Source organism: Carcharhinus amblyrhynchos, chromosome 11 (genome assembly GCF_965287045.1).
Source record: "Carcharhinus amblyrhynchos chromosome 11, sCarAmb.v2.hapA, whole genome shotgun sequence".
NCBI lineage: Eukaryota > Metazoa > Chordata > Chondrichthyes > Carcharhiniformes > Carcharhinidae > Carcharhinus > Carcharhinus amblyrhynchos.
Window position 1 is genome coordinate 54,146,736 of NC_137334.1, and position 21,058 is coordinate 54,167,793.

A 21,058-nucleotide genomic window follows, 5' to 3' on the forward strand; every position below is an offset into this window, starting at 1 on the left:
AGGACCTGACCACTTTTAATGGCACTACTAGTTAGAGTACAGTGGTGGAGAAAGTGGGAGGGGAATCTTGTTGGTTCAGGAGGGTTAAGGGGAAAGCCTAAAGTGTAGGTTGGGGGGGTGCAATAGATTATTGGAGGTTGGTGGAATTCTGTGGGGATAGAGGAGAATCTGGGAGGATCAGGGGGAGGGAGTGTAGTTGGGGGAGGGACGGGGAAGGAGGAGGCTGGTATTGGTGGAGTGGAGGGGGGAATCAAGGGAGGTAGTAGGATGGTGGAGGGTGTCCTATGGGTAGTTGGGGGTCTCATAATTGATTGGGGCTGAGTGTGTTCAGTGGTGGGATCAGGAGAGTGGGGAGAGTACAATAGATACCCAGAAGTTAGAAATGGTTTTAATTCTTCTAACTTTTTCTGAGTAACTATTGATGTAAGACAGAACCATCTAAAATTTGCAATTTAAATCACATTTTTGGATGGCTCCCAGTGGTGGACAAATGCCCAAAGGAAGTTTGAGCTTCCTGGGCAAGTGTCATGTAATTCTTACCTGGGAAATTCGGGGGGTGGGGGTTTCCCAGTGTATTTTTGGGGTACCTCTCAGATACACTGCCCTGGAGCTCAGAAGTTATGACCATTATTTTTATATTTAAATGAAATTGCAATCTGATTCATTTAAGCATCTTTATATTTCAGCAAGAGTTTTCATTAAAGCTTGAAGTGACATTAATATTATATACAAATTGATATGTACCCTAATGGGTGGCAGAGTGGTTAGCACTGCTGCCTCTCAGCGCCAGGGACCCAGATTCGATTCAGTCTTGAGTCACTGTCTGTGTGGAGTTTGCACGTTCTCCCCGTGTCTGTGTGGGTTTCCTCCGGGTGCTCCAGCTTCATCCCATAGTCTGAAAGATGTACTGGTTAGGTGCATTGACCAAAACAGATGCCAGAGTGCAGTGTGGCACAGTAACTTCATTGCAATGTTAATTGTAAGTCTTACTTGAGACTAATAAATAAGCTTTTAAACTTTAATCACTCCTCCACATTTGGCAACACACTCACACCCTAATTCTCAAAGGCACTTAATGCTTCTCCAGATCCAATTAACAAAACAGTGTATGGATCCAGACAGTTCAGAGTTAAATTGGGATGTGTAAATAGCCTCCTAAAGTTCCGAATTAGCAAGCAGGGAACAAGCAAATACTTATACATGCCAACTGAATAAGGACAAACAAGAGGCAAAATTTACTCACACCTGAATCAGGCATTAATCTTTTTGTATGTGCAAATAAAGGCTTAACATTTGCTTCAAATCCTTAGCCCAACCCTGGTCTGTCAGCACCAGCTGCTTCAGAGAAAAACAATGCTGAATATTGCATGTTTTTTAAAGTATTTGCCAGAAGCACTAACACACCCTGACCTCCCAGCCAGAGTCCTGATTCAAGCCTGTGGGTGTCTCTCCCCTCCCTAAGGAGTAGAAGGGCTACCTGCATGCAAGTGGAAAATCGCCAGTAAAGATATTAATGATAAATTAGGGCCAATTATTAGAGGCTGATAGATACGGGGAACAGGACAGCTGCCGAGAGCTGGACATGGCCATCCAGCAGCAGACTGGCTTGGAGAGGCAGTATTCCAGGTAGGCTTTGAGGTCCTCTTCGCTTGCCTCATCACAGCTGCAGCTAGAGGCTGGTGTGTGCAATTATAGAATCCCTGCAGTGCAGGAGGAGGCCATTTGGCCCATCAAGTCTGCACCGACTCTTCAAAAGAGTATCAGACCCAGGCCCTACCCCCATAACCCCACTAATTGCCCTAACCTACACATCTTAAGACTCTAAGGAACAATTTAGCATAGCCAATCCACCTAACCTGCACATCTTTAAAGTGTGGGAGGAAACCAAAGTACTCAGAGGAAACCCATGCAGACACAAGGAAAATGTGCAAACTCCACTGTCACCCAAACCTGGAATTGAACCTGGGTCCCTGGCGCTGTGAGGCAGCAGTGCTAACCACTGTGCCACCCCCTGTGGAAGGGTACTATTTCCATGATGGTGGCTCACATCCATTTTTTTAACTGAAAATTGTTGAGGAGGTGTTTTGAGATGCATGTGCCCTCGTTGTCTCTCCCTTACCTGAAAAGGCAGGCTGCAGTTTGTTTCAAGCTGCAGAATCTCTTATTGGCAAATACAGGGAAGGGTATGCAGAGTGACTGCTCCCCACACAGTGCTGGCGCAGCATCCCCAGCTGACTCTGGTGTCCAGATCTTAACTCATTCTGGGTTGAGGTATGTTTCCTTGAGATGACAGTGGTGACATCTTGTGGCACAGGTGATGAATCTCATTCTGTGATGTATCCATTCTCATGAATCCGCTACTCCTGAGTTCATTACCTTACTCTGCCCAAGCTAACGAGCTTATATCTTAACTACCTGATGTCTACAAAATCTACACGAAGTCCGCTTGTAAGTGGCAGGTACAATTTTACAATCTGACTTGTGTAACATCTCCTTCTTTCTCCGTCAGAGATACTTCCTTAACTTTTACATAAGAACATACGAAATAGGAGCAGGAGTAGGCCACCTAGCCCTTCGAGCCTGCCCCGCCATTCAATAAGATCATGGCTGATCTGAAGTGGATCAGTTCCACTTACCCGCCTGCTCCCCATAACCCTTAATTCCCTTGTCGATCAAAAATCTATCTACCCATGACTTAAATATATTCAGTGATGTAGCCTCCAGCACTTCAATGGGCAGAGATTTCCAGAGATTCACCACCCTTTGAGTGAAGAAGTTCCTCCTCAACTCCGTTCTAAATTGCACCCCCCCCCCCCCCCGCCTTATTTTGAGGCTGTGCCCTCTAGTTCTGTTTTCCTTTCTAAGCGGAAAGAATCTCTCTACCTCTACCCTATCTAGCCCCTTCGTTATCTTGTAAGTCTCTATAAGATCCCCCCCTCAGCCTTCTAAACTCCAACGAGTACAGGCCCAGTCTATTTAATCTCTCCTCATAAGCTAACCCCCTCATCTCCAGTGTAAGGCTGGTGAACCTTCTCTGTCCTCCCTCCAAGGCCAATATGTCCTTCTGCAAATAAGGGGACCAAAACTGCACAGAGTACTCCAGCTGCGGCCTCACCAGTGCCCTGTACAGTTGCAGCAAGACCTCCCTGCTTTTATATTCTATCCCCCTCACTATGAAGGCCAACATTCCATTCACCTTCTTGATCACCTGCTGCACCTGCAAACTGAGATTTTGCAATTCGTGCACAAGGACCCCAAGGTCCCTCTGCACTGTAGCATGCTGCAGCTTTTCACCCTTAAAACAATATTCCTTCCTACTATTATTTCTACCAAAGTGGATAACCTCACCTTTGTTAACGTTATACTCCATCTGCCAGGACCTCGCCCACTCACTCAGCCAATCCAGATCTCTCTGCAGACTTTCCACGTCCTCCACGCAATTCGCTTTTCCACACATCTTCGTGCCATCAGCAAATTTTGTTACCCTACCAGTTTACGAACCAAACTGACACATATATTAAGTAAAGCCAACTCTATTCAAAATATTGGCTCCCTTCTCTCTCCAGAGATACTGTCAGTCAGACCCGCTGATATTTTCCAGGGTGCACAGTGACACAGTGGTGAGCACTGCTACCTCACAGCACCAAGAATCAGGGTTTGATTCCCTGCTTAGGGTCACTGTGCTGAGTCTGCAAGTTTTCCCTGTGCCTGCGTCGGTTTCCTCCGGGTGCTCCGGTTTTCTCCCACAGTCTGAAAGATGTGATGGTTAGGTGCATCGGCCGTGCTAAATTCTCCCTCAGAACAGGCACTGGAGTGTGGCGACTGGGGGATTTTCACAGTAACTTCATTGCAGTGTTAATGTAAGCCTACTTGTGACACTAATAAATGAATTTTAAACTTTGAAAACTTTATATTCATAACCATGGTGATCTCAGATTGCTGGTTGTGATTCACTTCACCTAACTTTTAGTACAAAATTTAGTACAGATTTAGTACAAAAAAAACTGGCATTTTCCTTTTTAATTTTAGAGCTATCTTAAGAGCCATAGCCTCAATGTTACGTTTTCTGTCAAAAAGTCTTTCCTTTGCAAGCTCTCAATATTGTAGTGCAAGGTATCGTGATGTGGAAGCCCTGAATCACAATGATGGTTTATTGAAGGAAGGTTAAAACTATATACAAACAAGCTCAGCACCGATATAGATGTAGTTCCACCGATTCCCAAGTTCACACTGAAATTCCCCTCCTATCAGTACCATACCCCCACACCCGATTGGTGATGGTTAGTGCACCTCTTCCTCATAGAGGCCAGGAGGGTCATGTAACCCACAAACACCCCACCCCTTAAAAGGGGTTATGCGAATACATTCCTCCCCCCTCAGGTTCCCTGACAATCATACAAACAAAAACTCATGTGCAAAGACATACAGTTAAAATAGAATCTAAAAGGGCCCATTCAGCAAAGTTCACATAGTCAATTGTCCTGACGACTTCCTGGTCTCTGTGGAGTGTCGCAACTCGGCAGCTGGGTTCTCCCAGCTAGGCGCACAAACCATCACCAGGTGGGTGTTAGGGTGCGGGTACTGATAGGAAGGAAATTTCAGTGTGAACTTGGGAATCGGTGGAACTACACCTATATCGGTGCTGAGCTTGTGTATAGTTTTAACCTTCCTTCAATAAACCATCATTGTGATTCAAGGCTTCCTCATCGTGATACCTCACACTACAATATTGAGAGCTTGCAAAGGAAAGACATTTTCACAGAAAAAGTAACTTTGAGGTCATAGATCTTAAGATAGCTCTAAAACTAGAAAGGAAAATGCCAGTTTTTTTTGTACTAAATCTGAGAAGTTAAGTGAAGTGAATCACCACCAGCAACCTGAGATCACCATGGTTATTAATATATAAAGGGAAAATACTGGAAAATATCAGCAGGTCTGACGGCCTGTATGGAGAGGGAACAGAGCTAATGTTTAGAATCTGGATGAATTGTTTTTATTTGATGTGTGCCTCAAGTGGGTCCTGGAAGAATAAGGAAATATCTGACAGAGAATGAAGGAGATGTTACATAAGTAACATCTACAATAGTGATTGGCGGGTTGAGAGATTCAGGCAGTGAACTAGGGCAGCACCCTCTTTCTCCGCTCTCACTGACAGTCCAGATTCTTTTTTTCCAGATTCAGTTCTGCCAGCACTGACTCAGCTGCTGACACACTGGGCTCTGTCACTGAGTCCTGATGACTGGCGGTGGTGGTTGCAGCTTCCCACCTTCTGATGTGATTGATGTGCTTCCACACTTTGCAGCCTTGCAGGTCGATGATATAAAATACTGGGCCAGTTTTTTCGAATTATTTTCCCATGTGCCCAAGCTGGCCCTCCCCCACTCCCAAAGTTCCAAACAAAACCCAAGTCATTCAAGTCAAACGTCCTTCTCCTCTAACTGAGTCGTGATGCTCCTTCTGTGAGGCTTGCTTACCCTCCAGCCTCCCAGTCACATTGGGGAAACAAGGTCACCTGAAGGAAACTCAAGCAGACACGGGGAGAGCATGCAAACTCCACACAGACAGTGACCCAAGCTGGGAATCAAACCGCAGCCCCTGGCGCTCTGAGGCAGCAGTGCTAAACACTGTGCTGCCCCAACAAAAGTACCCCATCTTCACAGCTGATCTCAACTCAGCACTGCACATAGGAGCAGATTTGCTTGGATTTGTCAAAATGCCAGTCTATCAATACCATTCCTTTAACTTCCAAAAACACCGGGTCCCTTTGGATCCACATTTTGATGCAGGCTGAGGAAATGGGCAATGTCCAGAAAGTTTAAAGGAAGAACTAACTCCCGTGGAATGGGAGGAAAAGATATCATCTGTGGAAGTGGAAGTCAATTTAGAGCATTGGCTTTGGAGATGTGTGTCTCTGGCTTGTGCTGAAACGTGTAGCTGTAAGCAGTTAACAGTAAGGCCCATCTTTGTACTCTTGCCAATGAGATTGACAGAACTGGGTGGAATAGTCCTAGCAACTGTTTGTGGTCAGAGATGATGGTGATTGTAAACATATTGGTGGAAATTTCTTGACAGCAAATATACCTGCCAGAGTGTCTTTATCTGTCCGTAAATATTTCCTTGCAGCATCAGACACGGTCCTGCGAGCAAAATCGACAGGCCACTCCTTACCATCTTCCATCTTATCGGAACGTACAGCCCCTATGCCATAAGGTGATGTATCACTATAATCTGCTTGCCTGGGTCAAAAGGGATAAGTAAGGTTTGTAGGGCTTGTTTCACTTGATCAAAGGCTTTCCTCTGAGAATCTTCCCATTGCCAGCATTTTTTTTAATAAGTCAGTGCTGCGGTGCTAAAATGCGTGACAGGTTGGGGAAAAATCAGCCATCATCATGGAACAGCCCTCAGGAGGATTATAACTCTTACGTTCTTCAGCGCAGGCACCTTCCTTGTTGCCTTTAGCTTTTCTTCTAGCGTTTATAATCCTTTTGCACCGACTCTGAATCATAAATACGTGACCTCGTCAGTTTCTCTTTTCAAATGGACAACTGCAGAGAGAGAGAGAGAGAGGGAGAGAAACTCGTGGTGGGGTAACTGAGTGCAGCTGCTGATGGTGTTCGAGCGGTGTGACCTGGAGCTGGCGAGGGAAGCAGAGCAGAGAACGATGACCGACAGCCAGGTTGACATCCAGTATTCGAGTGAGCATCAGATGAACCCAACGAGGAAGCCTTGAATCATAATGCTGATTTATTGAAGGGAAGTTAAAACTATATACAAACAAGCTCAGTGCAGGTCTAGTTTCACTGACTCCCAGGCTCACACTAAAAAGGTTCCCTACTACCTGAGCCCAAGCCCTAACACAGGAATAGGTAACCATTTGCATGCTGCTACCTGCTGGGCTGATGATGACCCTTAAAAAGGGACCACACTACCGTGTTCAGCTTTAGCTGTTTGGTGTCCCACAGTTTTATCTAGCAACTGATTCCAATTTGAGGACACTCTCTGAAGGCTATTTTCAGGTATTATGTATAACTTCAATCTCCAGCCCATATCAGTTCACAATGGAATTCTCCTTCCTTCTGTAAGCAAAACTCACACAGCTTATTCCCCTTCATCAGCATCTCTTTGGAAGAGATATCATTAACTCTCAGTATTGAAAACTGTTCAGTGCAAGTTGACATGGAGTTTAATTATTCATGAAAATTGGCCACAGAATATAGCTTGCAAAATTGCAAATGTAGTCCAACAACATCTGTAAGCAGGACAATTTGTAAAACATGCATCATTAATACAAACTCAAATACAAAAATCAAATGCTGTATGATAATGTACAAGTTTCTTTATTAATCATGAGTAAGCTTACATTAACACTGTAATGAAGTTACTGTGAAAATCCCTTAGTCGCCACACACCGGTGCCTGTTCAGGTCAGTGCACCTAACCAGCACGTCTTTCAGAATGTGGGGGGAAACCGGAGCACCCAAAGGAAACCCATGCAGACATGGGGAGAACATGCAGACTCCACACAGACAGTGACCCAAGCCAGGACTTGAACCTGGATCCCTGGTGCCACGAGGCAGCAGTGCCACCAGTCCACCCATGTAGAGTTTATAAATAGTGAATGGCATCTTTATACAATCCGATGAGTGACAAACTGCAAACTCCTTAGCAGAAATAAAGGTGGGGATGGGGTGAGGGGAGGGGAGGGGGGTTGAAATCAGTCACATGATCATTGATACCAGAAACATTAAATTACAAACTGAAATCAATAATGTTAAGTAGCATCTGTGGTCCATAATTACAACATAAAACATTCAGATTTGTTTTATGACTTTGCAATTCATGTCATTTAACATTCATTCAATCAACACTACTTTTACATTCAGATTCAGATGTCTTCACATTTTGAAAAGTGTACATTCTTACCTTTGGGTAAAGGTAGCTGTATATCAATATTGTTACAATAATGAGTGTCACAGCAAAATGTTTTGGTCACATGTTTTGAACTGGCACAGACAAAGGGTTTCCTTGCAGGAATCATCTCCCGGCGGTGCACACAGGTCTTCCACTGTTGTACCTTTTCACCACTAAGTGTGGCAGAAGCCAGGCAAATACCATCTGTTTCACAAGTGTAATTTTTATTCACACACGTGATGCAAAAACATTTGAGACCTAAAATAAATTAAGATGAGCCAGTGTTAGAAGACGAACATATAAAGAAATAGTCAGAACAAAAAGGACATAACAGAGGAGGAGAAGCGAGAGAGAGAGAGAGAGAGAGAGAGAGGGAGGGCCGGAAGTGGCGCTGATGGTATGCTATGACATAATTCAGGTTATTAGCACTTACATTTTAAGTGTCTTCTGTCCTGAATTGGAAATAACAGCACCCAGCAGCAAAGGACAATTAAACATACACAGTGAGTTGGCCCTGGTGGCATCCTCCCACCACCACACACCTGTCAATCTGTACAACATTGTCTGTGCATTTTGAAGGCCACAATAGGGGATGCAGGTTCTGCCGTTGTAGGTGACAACTCTCACCACCTCCATATTAAATTGGATTATCCAATGTTCTTGTTTTGCCACTGTAATGTCAAGATTGCTCACCAAGGTCACTATACCCTTTGACTGCACAGCTGAGGTGTTGCTCTCCTTTATTGGTGCAGGCTCACCTGCTGTGCATCCAAAAGATACTCCTGCTCATACTGTATAATCCCTCCAACGGATTAGATTAGCAAAGTCAAAATGAAGGTCGTTAAGTCATTTGAAACATGCTCCAAAACAAATTCTTGCTGACTCAGACTTCACATTTGCATAAAATGCTCTTTAATTGATAATGTTTTTGAGAAAAATTTGCAACCAGTAACGATTATTAAAACTCCAAAATTGGATTGCAAATCAGCATGACCTCAGTCCTTCAGAGGGTGCAGGTTCTAATAATGATGGATTTTAGCATGATTGGTTTGGAGAAGCTGGGCTTGTTCCTCTTGGAGCCAAGGAAACTGAGGTGAGCAAGATTATGACATGTTTAGAGAAGATAGACAAAGAAAAAGTTGTTCCCAGTAGCTGATGGCATGAACAAGCACAGATTAGATGCTGAGGGGGTGTGAAAAAGAATTGTAAGAGCAGCACTAACCTGACATTCTGTCTGTGGTGCTGCTGGAAGCAGAGACAATTGCTGATTTGAAAAGGAAACTGGATGGGTACTTGAGGGAAATAAACTTTCAAATCTATAGGGTTGGAGAAGAGAGTAATTGGATTGTGGGACTAATAGGACTGTGAGAGAACCAGCAAAAATTTGATGAGCCAAATGTCTTCCTTCTGCACTCTAAGCTATTTTAGAGGAACAGCATTTGCCATTCACTACCCTGACAAATGCCCGTGAATTTATTGTGGGCCTTTAAATTACATCTTGCAGCCATTGGGTAGCTGATGTAAGTGGTGCTTTCTGCAGTGGATGGGTGAGGAGAACAAGCAACTTCAACTAGATTGAAAAATCCTCACCAAAACATGTCTAAATTAATAAGTTATAACAATTTATTATAAAATCATGTAGAGGTCACAAAATAAAAAAAAATGATGGGGTTGAGAGAGAGAACATAGAACAGTACAGCATAGTACAGGCCCTTCAGCCCTCAATGTTGTGCCGAGCTTTGTCCAAAGCCAAGAAGGAAAGTAAAAAGTTTTAAATATTTCCAACAATAATTACATTCTGTTGGAATGTCACTCCACATTGTGAAACTAAATTGTTAATGCTAGAGAGATTGTTTAGCAATAATTAAGAGTTATTATATTGTTAAAAATTCACTTGCATTGAATCACCACCAGCCATTTTATGATGCAGAGTAACGTGGTAGATAACTAGTAACAAGTACAACAACATTATGCCCTTACATGGACTTTGATGGCTGGATAGATCATGATGAATTTCAATGGGTGGCTTTTGAGGGATGAATAGTTTTATCAGTGGAAGGATGGATGGTTTATTGAAAAATCATCATGGTGGCAAGTATTGAATTGTGATGGTGATACAGATCAAACAAGTAATCATAACAATTATGGACAATAATTAAAATAAATATATAACAAGCATTGTGTTATCCAATCACAAATGCTGCACATGGCAAGCAATTTTTAAATACACATATTTAATGTAACAAACAGCAAGCAGATGGTAGTGAGCCTTATATAATGTCAGGCATCTGGGAAAATGGCCTTGTCTGACTGTTTCCATTGACTCTTGAAGTGTTGCAGCTAACCTGATCCACATCAGTTTCGGGCACCTGTATGTCAAACGTGTTGGTTCTCCTCTGTCCGATCTCAGCTCTGGCCTTCTGGTTCTATGGGAACCATGCACTGAGAACATATGGAGCTTTGCATAAGTGGACTTGTTAACCTCTCACAATCTGACATAATCATGCAGAACCCCCCCCCATCAGGATGCCCAGGCTGCAGGATTCAGTGCCCCTGCCAGGATGCTCCAGGTCCAGGGGACAATCAATGGCACACATGTCACTGTATGAGCACTGTCTTGACAGGGGATGTCCATCAACAGGAAAAGATTCCACCCCTAAACATACAGCTGGTGTAGAACCACCAGCTGAATATCATGCATGTCTGTGCACGTTATGCTGAGAGCATACATGATGCCTACAACCTGGCAAATTCTGAGGTGCCCTTTGCCTTCGAGGGTAACCCTCGCTGAGGGGTTGGCTAGTAGGAGACAAGGGTTACCCGCTGAAGTCGTGGCTAATGACGCCTAAGCTGAGGACCATTACAATGAGGCCCACACTGCCATCAGGAATGTTATTGAGCAGTGCATAGGTCTTAAGATGTGGTTCAGATGTCTGGCAGGGCTCTGCAGTGTGGCCCAGAGAAGATCACAAAGATGGTGGTTGTTTGCTGTGTGCTCCACAATCTTGCACAGCAGTGAAGTGACATATTGGAGGAGGAACAGGTGATCCCTGAGAAGGAGGGACCAGGAAAGCTCATGCCCTGCAGCTCAATCCCCACTAACCCATCCACCACCACCACCACATCCTCAGACCCATCATAGATTCTACACTTTCCACTCTGCCCCCTCCTTCCTCTGGAACACCCACTCTTCCCCGTTCCCCTTCTTCCCAGGGCTTGCCCTCAACCCTTCCTCCCAGCTGTTGCCCTCCAGCCTTCCCCTTCCCAAGCCCTTGCCCTCCACCTTTCCCTTTCTCCCTCCCCCAGCCCTTGCCCCCTAGCCTTCCTCTTCCCCTTTCCCCTGCCCCAGTCTTTGCCCTTCCACCCCAACCCTTTCCCCCTCCCTCAGCTCTTGTTCTCCACTCTTCTTGCAGCCCTGGTCCTCCAGCCTTCCCATGCTTCCCCTATCCCACTGAAGGCTCAACATAACATCAGGGGTTGATGGGCTTGGGTGGTAATGTTAGCAAGTCTGATTGCAAGGCAGGAGGGTGATGATGACTCGCTGTGAAGAAAGCTATGATGCTTCTCATGATAAGAAGTCTGACAACACCAGATTTCTGACGGTATTTACCCGGCCTCTCCACATCACGGCTTCTCAATGATAACAAGAGATCCACCTCCTAGAAACTTTGAGATGTTCCACTGACCTCTTTCCATCCCTGTGTGTTGGGGGCACTTCCATCCGGCCCAGTCATTCCAGTGGGGGGGGTCAGGGGGAAGAGGCATTGGCTGAAGGTGAGGGATTCCTGCAGTAACAGTGGTACAGTATGAAACAGCTGGTCTCACTTTGGCTCACAAGAGGGCAAGTCTGTAAGATCTGTGAGACCACAAAGTGCTGAGCTAGAAACAGAAGAGCCATCCCCACACCCCCCCATCTCATTTACCATTGCACCATCCACCACTGATAAGGCTGACTGCACAACGTGAAAGGCCCAGAATGCTCCCATCCCACATGCCAGTGGAATTTTAGCAGGCAGCTTGCGGACAATGTGAAACCCCATTGACAGTCGGGTGGAAAGTTCCGGCTTTTAGACAGAGGCAGAGAATTATGCCCATAATGTTTTAATGGTGAAAGTGTAATTCGGTGCCCTCATCTCCATTACTAACCCTTCTATATTCACCTATGCCAACTTGGCTATCCAGCAACTTCTTCACTTAAGGCCTCTCACTCCTAGTTGTTCCCTCCTGACTGCACATCAGAAGTGGAGGCAGTCTGCTGCATTCCATACCCTTTGGCCCATGATGCTCTTGGCAGGAGGCCTCTGCTGGGCCAAGACTTGGAGGGGCCCAGCTGACTTTCAGGTATCTCTGCTGATGTCATGTCACCGTATTCTTCCCATATGTCAGTAGATGCGCGGGTGTCAGGGGGGAAAACATTCAGAGGGCTAGAGACTGCTGGAGCTCCAGTTCTTCCTTGTCCTTCAGGGGGCCTGGGAGCCCCTGGGTCATTCCAAATGGGCAGGGGGCAGCTGCAGTGAGATCCAGATAAGAACGCTGGATCTGCTGTCTTGGCCCTCACTAATGGACAGATCAGAGTGAGCAAGGCCTTGACCATTGTCAGTCATTGCTCGGATCTCTTGCCCTAAGCCCTCCACTGCGACCACCACCCTTGCCCTGGTTGCACATATTGCTGGCACCATCTCCTGCGACAGAAGCCTCATGAGTTCCTCCAGATGGCCTTGCAGTTGCAGGAAGGTCCCGGACACCCCCTGATAAGCATGGCTTTGCTACTGCATCTGTAGCAGTGCTTGGGTGAGCTTTCCCATGGGATCAATAGCTGGTTCCTCAGACCATTGGCTCACCTGGAGGTTCCTACTTCTATGCAACATGCAGCAGCAGCTGTGTGGTGCTCATCATAAAGTGCCCCAGAAATCTGACTGCTAACGTTTCTCACCGAGGTGAGTGTATCTTTGGTGGATGGTGCAGGTGACACCACCCCACAAAGTGGTGGTGTGGACTGGTGGGAGGACATGGGCAGGCAGCCAATTTCTAAAGAAAATTGCAACATCAAGGAAGGAAGGTGGGCACGCAAGTTGGGGGAGTCATTTGCTGATTAGGACAATGCCCCAAAATGTTACCCTTTGGCCCTGCCAATCTGGCCTTCAAAATGCAACATCTCACCCACTTTGTCCCCCACCCTGGGCTACCCATTCCCTCTCCATTTGTGACTCCTGACTTACCTGGTTCTGGATGCCATTACTGCCTTCCTCATGGCCATGGTGGCAATCCTAGTTTGGATTTTGTGGGGGCTGCCAGATTGGGCAACTGCGAGGTGGATGTCCCACTCTCAATCTATTTATCTCACCTGCAGCGAGTTTCTTATCTGCACATGGGCTGCTAACCAACTCTCGCAACAGGGTTGAGATGTCTGCACCCACCCACTCCACCTCTGCTGTGAAATCCAGCCCAGCCCACACTCTTATTCTTTAGGATTATGAGAGTGATTTATTCACTTGACTTTTTTTTAAAAAAACATGGCTACTCATATGTGGCAACCAAAAGGGTTGTACAGGAATTTTCAGGTTGCTGAGGCAGGGCAGCTTAAAAGGAACATTGGGTAATAGTTTTTTTTTCCACTGACCCATGAGAAATATTAAAATGAAATATATATCCATACTATACTTCAATATTCACATGTCTTGAATCAGTGCTGAATTCCATTGACCAGTGAGTGCCTGCTAGAAATGACAGTCACGCTTTCAACTACTTTAGGAATTACTTCAAGAGTTGACTCCAACATTTGTTTTTAGAATCTAAGAATACAAATAGAATGCATTGTTAAAGTGGTTAATGTTTCTTTTTATACATTCTTGGGACAGATTTTTTAACTCAAAAATAAATAATTGGGGGGCGATCTTACCATCTTGTCCTGCTGATCGATGGATGGGGTGAGCCAGTAAGATTGCGACATAGGCAGGAAATCAGGTACATGCCCAGTTTTTCGTGATCTTATTGGGCCCAGATATCCGGCAAGATCAGCCTCACACCCAACAAAGGCACGAGGCCAATCTCAATATGTAGATTCATTTAAAACGTGGTGTAGAGATGCCGGTGTTGTGCTGGGATAAACACAGTAAGGAGTCTCACAACACCAGGTTCAAGTCCAACCAGTTTATTTGATAGTAATCCCACAAGCTTTCGGAAATGGTGTTCCTTTGTCAGGTGTGTGGAAGATTCGAACATCTGCTTTGTCAGGTGTGTGGGATGTTCAAACATCCACACCCCCACTTCTTGCCTTTGGACAATCACACAACCTCAAACAGACCGTTGTTCATAGCAAATTACCCAGCCTTCAGGAGAACGGTGACCACGACACCACACAACCCTGCCACAGCAACCTCTGCAAGACATGCCAGATCATCGACACAGATGTTATCATCTCACATGAGAACACCATCCACCAGGTACACAGTAAATACTCTTGCAACTTGGCCAACGCTGTCTACCTAATACGCTGCAGGAAAGGATATCCCGAAGCATGGTACACTGGGGAGACCATGCGGACACTATGACAACGGATGAATGAACATTGCTTGACAATCACCAGGTAAACTGTTCCCTCCCTGTTGGCGAGCACTTCAGCGGTCATGGGCAGTCAGTCTCTGATCTTCAGGCAAGCATTCTCCAAGGTGGCCTTCACAACACACGACAGCGCAGATTCGCTGCGCAGAGACTGATAGTCAAGTTCTGCATACATGAGGACGGCCTCAACTGGGATCTGGGGTTCATGTTGCACTACCTGTAGCCCCATGACTTGCCTGGGCTTGTAAAATCTCACTAACTGTCCTGGCTGGAGACAATACACATCTCCACTCACATTGTCTGCATCTTTAAAACGTGACATAGCAGGTTAGCTGTAAAGACTTGCATTCTAATCAGTATTCTGTAAATTGTGTGTGTCTTTATATGCCTTTCTCTGATCAGAACCCTCCACACACCTGACAAAGGAACACCATCTCCAAAAGCTTGTGGGATTACTATCAAATAAATTGGTTGGACTTTAACCTGGTGTTGAGACTTCTTACTGGATCTATTTAAATGCAGATTTAAATATCACATCTGAGCCCAGGACACAAAACAAGTTAGCCTTGACGATTGTCAGCCTCACCCAATGGAGGTCCTCACTGGTGAGGATCAGGTATGGTCTCCATCAACAGGGATCTCTTGTGATGGTCTCACCGATAGGACCAGAGGCCACTGAGGTCCCCCCCAGGAGGGTGCCCATTCAGCAGTGTCAGCCTGGCAGCTGAGTGCCCACTGGGCAGTGCCAAGTGGTGGGCCTGAGGGGAGTGGGGCACAAGAGGTGGTGGTGGGATGCTGCAAACTCTGCAACCGGGAACATGGAAGGGTCGCTGCGCACTCAAACCGTGACTGACTGAGGTGGGCCAGGCCAGCAATAGCAGTTGAGAAGGCCAATGCTAACAGCAAGTGGAGGGGGGAGGGGGAGGGGGAGGGGGAGGGGGAGGTGTCTGAGAGAGGTATGCACAATGGCATCGTCTAGTGTAATCTGCTGGCTTTCCAATGAGTTAGGCCCTGCCCCCTTCCCCTCTCCAACCCATCTCCCCCTTGGTAGTGGGAATCAGATCTTGCTTTAGTTTTCCCTCAATATGGTAAGATTGGATTGTTAACATGCCAAAAAATTGGCGCCATTTTCATGCTCATTTGGCACTTAGATTTTTTTTACTAAGATCACCCCAGGTTTTCCTGGAAACCCTGATTTTATTAATTGCAAGCTTAAATAATAGGTGTGTCTCTTTTTCCTCTTGCTCACCATCCCTTCATCTCCCACTTCCCTCTCCATTCAAGCCTGCAGCAGGTCCCTGTTGCCTCAATGATGTCCCTGCATGAAGATCATTAACAATCATTTTCTTCAAATGGGGCTATAGCCTCCGTCTTGGGGTCTGATTCTCACATTTCATGCTGCCGCCAGTGGGAAAGTGGGAGGGGTGATTCATGCTTCCACTGGCAGCAGTGTTCACAAGCCACTCGGCCTATTCAAATGGGTTAGCCCATTCCCCAAGTGACACACAGATTCTGACTCCAGCGGCAGTTGATACACTGGAATTGGGAATCACCTGAATAAGCAACAAGCAGGTGGAGCTCAAACGCTCCCTGCTCATCCCACAGTCACATGACCAGGGAAGATGGCTGGAAGGAGACCAGCCCCATGTTGTGGACATTAACTTGATGTTGTTTGCCACTGATGAGAAAAGTGCCACTCTGCTCATAAAATCCTACAGTGCAGGAGGCCAGTCAGCCCATCGAGTCTGTACCAACAACAATCCCACCCAGGCCCTACCCCTGTAAACACATGTATTTACCCTGCTAATCCCCAAAAACCAATGGTCAATTTATCATGGCCAGTCAATCTAATCTGCACATCTTTGGACTGTGGGAAGAAACCAGAGCAACCGGAGGAAATCCATGCAGGCACAAAGTGTAAACTCCACACAGACAGTGGCCCAAGGCCAGAATCTAACCTGGGTCCCTGGCACTGAGGCAGCAGTGCTAACCACTGTGCCACTGTCCCTATTCCCCAGGGTAGGCAGGAGACTACCTGCTAACATGGTGGCAGTTTCCTGGGAGGAGGTGGCTGAGGCTGTCAGCCCAACAGTTTGACCTGGAGGACAGCCAATCAATGCAGGAAGAAAATTAACAAACTCCTTAGAGCTGCAAGATTGGGTACTCACTTGTCCACCCTATCATTCCCAAACCTACCGCAGCCATGTTACAATCAGCACTTCCGGCCTTCAACCAGCGAGCTTACCAACACTTCCCTCAGAAACCCCATTCCCCATCCCTCCGCTCTAACACTTCCCTCTGACACCCATCAAGATCTTTCACAGGCCTGCCCCAGATCCCCCAAACTCACCTGGCCACCTTCTACTCTCCATAAAGGATAAGGCTGCAGATAACAGAAGGGAAGAGGAGTGACTGAGGGAAGACAGGCAGAGGCAAGACTGCACTGAAGGCCCTACCCCCTTCAAAAAACAAAAGAGCCAGGAAATCACAGGCAAGGGCCAGGAGTGGTCAGTAGCCAATTGAGAGGTCAGGATGGCCAAAGTCCAACACAGATTCATTCATATTTCAACTGAGTTTAACGTTGTCCACACCATTGAGGATCCCAAATGCTAAACCATGTCCTCTCTCTTCCCAGAAGATTGTCTGATGAGGCTGGGCCATCTGGTGTTGTGTCACTTCATCTAACCTCTCAGAGTAGTCTAGACAACAGCTGCAGGGATGACAATGAATTGTTGGTGGACGGTGCAGGTGAATTCACTGCCTGGCTGTGCCAGCCTGATAGTGACATCTGGCACCCTGGAAATATCCACCTGGGCAGATGCCAGGGTGTCAGTTGGCATTGCCAGGCTGGCACTGCAGGTGGCACCAACCAGCCACATTCCCAACCACCCAGGGGCTTCAATGGCCTCCAATTCCCTGATGTAGCCATCATGCCTTGCCCCCATTTGCAGATACCAGTAGTGACTGTTGCTGGGTTCCCGCTGCACCTGAGGATTGGAGAATCCAGGAGCAGAAAAAAATCCAGCCTCAAACATACTTAAATGTTTATTTAAATATCCTAACCTGGTTCCTGCCCTTCAGTGGCTGTAAGAATTCCAATGGGGTTTCCCATTGGCACTGAATGCATTAGACCCCTCACCTCAATTCTCCAACCCTGTTCCATGCCAACATGATCTGCCGTCATTTGCAAACACTGAGAACCAGCAAGCACAGGAAGGTGGGAGAAAATAAACAATGGCTGCACACCCATAATCAATGAGGCAATGATTTATAAAGCTGTAAATTGAAATACAGGGTTGGGGACGCGTATGGTTACTGCAACTTACCAGATCCATTTAGAGAATCATTCCAGGGTCAGATTTAACAAAACATTGGATGCCTGGGAGAACAGAACTTTTATATTGCTGAAGAATGCCAAGTCTCAGTAAAGAAATCAAAGTCCCAGTATTTTATCCTTGTTTGATAAAAATACTGATGGCGTAATCCTAATGCAGTGTATTGAGGAGTCCTCAACCAGCTTCAATGAAACATCACCGATCTTGGCCAATATTTCAATCTTTCAAGCTGAGGAGAATTCAATGTTTAAAAAGAGACATCAAAAACCCCCAGTAAAAATGACAAAAAGGCAAAAGACAACAAATTGCATGAAAGCATCAGAGACATGCAAAACTCTCCAGAAGTCCCAGTAATATATCTTTGAGAAGCCCAAGGCAGAAGTCCCAAATGATTTCCTTTTCAAAGGCATGAACAGAATTGTACCAGCAGCTGGTCAAGAACAAGGCAAATGTCTGCAGTAGATCAAGAAAAAGTAGAAGTATAATCAGAGAATATTTATCTCAAAGTTGAGCTGGGAGAATTCAACCTGAAGTATAACCAAACAAGAAATTCACTCAGAGCACATTGCATTGAAAGACTCTTATGAAATGATACGTGCCCCTGAAAAGGCGCAAGCTGTTGGAAAAGACAGCAAATGCTACTTTAGCAAAAGCTGCGTTGGAGTTACCAGCAATGACAAAACTGTACACTTATTCACTGATGTGCAGAGTTGAACAAGAAAATAAACAGTTGAAAGAGCAGCTAATTATTCTTCAGGATCAGATTCAAAAAAACAATCCTTTGGCAACATGGAATAAAGAATACTTTGATCAACAGAATGGCAGAGCACAAGAACAAACTCAGTGGAAAGGAAACCTGTTGAAGGACCTACACATGCTGCAAGGATCCCTCAGGTTTGAGTTTGTCCCTCTGAAACGTTACAAAGCAAAACAATGTTAATTTAATGCCACTCTGAAAGAACTGATGAACTAGCTTTGAGAGAAGACTCAAGAATGTTCACCACTTCCTCCTGGAATAGAGAGACAGAAGAATGAAAGCGTAGCATCGAAAAAAAGCAGTTGTGCTTTTGGAAGGAATCTTGAAAAAAGACATTACATTCCTTAAGAGGTATACAAAGAGATGAAAACCAAGAAAATTGAATGGCTGGTGAAGGAGGAAGTTTAAAAGTTTTTAAGAACATAAGAACATAAGAAATAGGAGCAGCAGAAATAGGCTCCAACACACACTGTTCAAGGAAACTATCCCAGCAGCATTCCAAGAACTCCTCCTCGAGCCCACCGCGTCCAACATGGGTCGACCAATCAATATGCAGATTGAAATCCCCCACAATTACGGCCGTCCCATTCCTGCACGCCGCACTTATTTGCGTGTTAACAGCCCGCCCCACCTCCAGATCATTATTCGGGGGCCTTTAGACAACACCCACCAGCGTCTTCCTCCCTTTGCTGTTCCTAATCTCCACCCACAACGATTCCACATTCTGTTCTTTGGTTCCTATATCATCCCTTGCTACCACCCTGATGCTATTCTTAATCAGCAGAGCTACGCACCCCCCCTTTTTCCTCCCGCCTATCCTTCCTAAACACTTGATAGCCCTGTACATTCAGCTCCCAGTCCCTGTCACCCTGCAGCCACGTCTCTGTAATGGCCACCAGATCATATCCATTTGTGCCGATCTGCGCCACCAGCTCATCCACTTTACTCCGAATGCTTCGTGCATTCAGATAAAGCGCCTTCATCCCAGCCTTCACCTGGACCCTATTTGCCGGAACGCCACCAACCATACTCACGCCCCCTACTCCCTCTATTATTGGGACATCCTCGACCTCCACCCTTACCTGTACCCTCTCCTTAACTTTAGGCCCTGTAACGTCACCTATCCTCGCACCCTCCCCCCCCAATTAGTTTAAAGCCCTGTCTACAGTCCTATTTACACGATTCGCCAGGACTCTGGTCCCAGCATGGTTCAGACCAACCCCATCCCACCTGAACAGGTCCCACCTACCCCAATACTGATGCCAATGCCCCAAAAATGCAAACCCATTCCTCCCACACCAATCCCTGAGCCACCCATTCACTTCCTTAATCCTATCAACCCTACGCCCATCGGTTCAGGCAGTAGCCCAGAGATAACCACCTTGTCAGTTCTACTTTTTAATTCTATTCCCAGCTTATCATACTCCCTCCCCAGATCCTCAGATCACATTTTGCCTACGTCGCCAGCACCCACATGTACCACAACAACCGGATTCTCACCCTCCCACTCCAGGTTCCTCTGCAGCCCAGATGCGACATCCCGGACCCGAGCACCAGGCAGACAGCACACCCTTCTGTGCACTTTGTCATTGTGACAAAGGACAGTGTCAATACCCTTCACTCCACTATCCCCAATTACAACTACGTTCCTTTTCACCTTCTCCTTGCCTATGTCCTGCTGCATCACTGTACCGTGTGCAGTTTGCTCACTGACCTCACCTCCCTCGTTCTCGTCCAGACTGGAAGCAAGAACCTCAAACCTGTTATGCAGATTGAGAGGCTGAGGCCTCCGCTCCCCACCCCCCTTCCTCCTCTCAGCAGCCCCCTCCTGTTCCTGACCCTTAGAGTTAGCCAGTCCGGGGGGATGGATGTCACTTGCACCCCATTGACAATGGCACCCTCTCTCCCCCTGATGAGCCTCAGTGTCTGTAGCTCAGGGGCCAGCTCATCTACCTTGAGCTGGAGCTCCTCCAGCAACCTGCACTTACTGCAGACATGGTCACTGGGAAGGACCCTGGGGTCCACCAGTTCCCACATCATACAGAAACAACACATCACATGCCCCTCCATTATTCACTGTAGTAATGTTGAAAATTTCCACACGAACTTACCTGGCCCTTTTGATCTTAAGCCCTAATAGCTCACTCTGCTTCCCTCTCACTCCGCTGCCCACTGTCTATACCAGGCCTCCTTTTAAACCTGGCGCTGATTTAAAGCCTGCTGGCCCACAACTCCCTTCTAACCACTCCCTCAGAATTCTTAAAGCAGTAAATACAAAAAGCCTGCAAAAATGCTTTTAAATGATTTAAACAGTTCTACAAGGTAAGTTCTTACTACAAAGTGCTTTAAACTTATTTAAACAGGTTTTTAACAGGTAATTTCTTATCTGGCTCTCTGCTCCAGCAAACAATTCTCATCTGCTCCAGCAAACAAGTTTATTTTTTATTATTTATTTATTAAGTTTATTATTAGTCACTAGTAAGGCTTACATTAAC

The 21,058-nt window shown here is 46.1% G+C and overlaps 1 protein-coding gene across 1 annotated transcript in view; it reads right to left on the reverse strand.

Moving 5' to 3' along the window:
• The window catches only part of LOC145350206 (TGF-beta receptor type-1-like), a 58,331-nt gene that overhangs the window by 27,258 nt on the left and 10,015 nt on the right, over positions 1–21,058 (reverse strand). Inside the window, exon 2 of the mRNA XM_080199269.1 lies at positions 7,923–8,168. Coding sequence (XP_080055395.1) covers positions 7,923–8,168 — 246 coding nt within the window. The remainder of the gene's footprint in view (positions 1–7,922; positions 8,169–21,058) is intronic.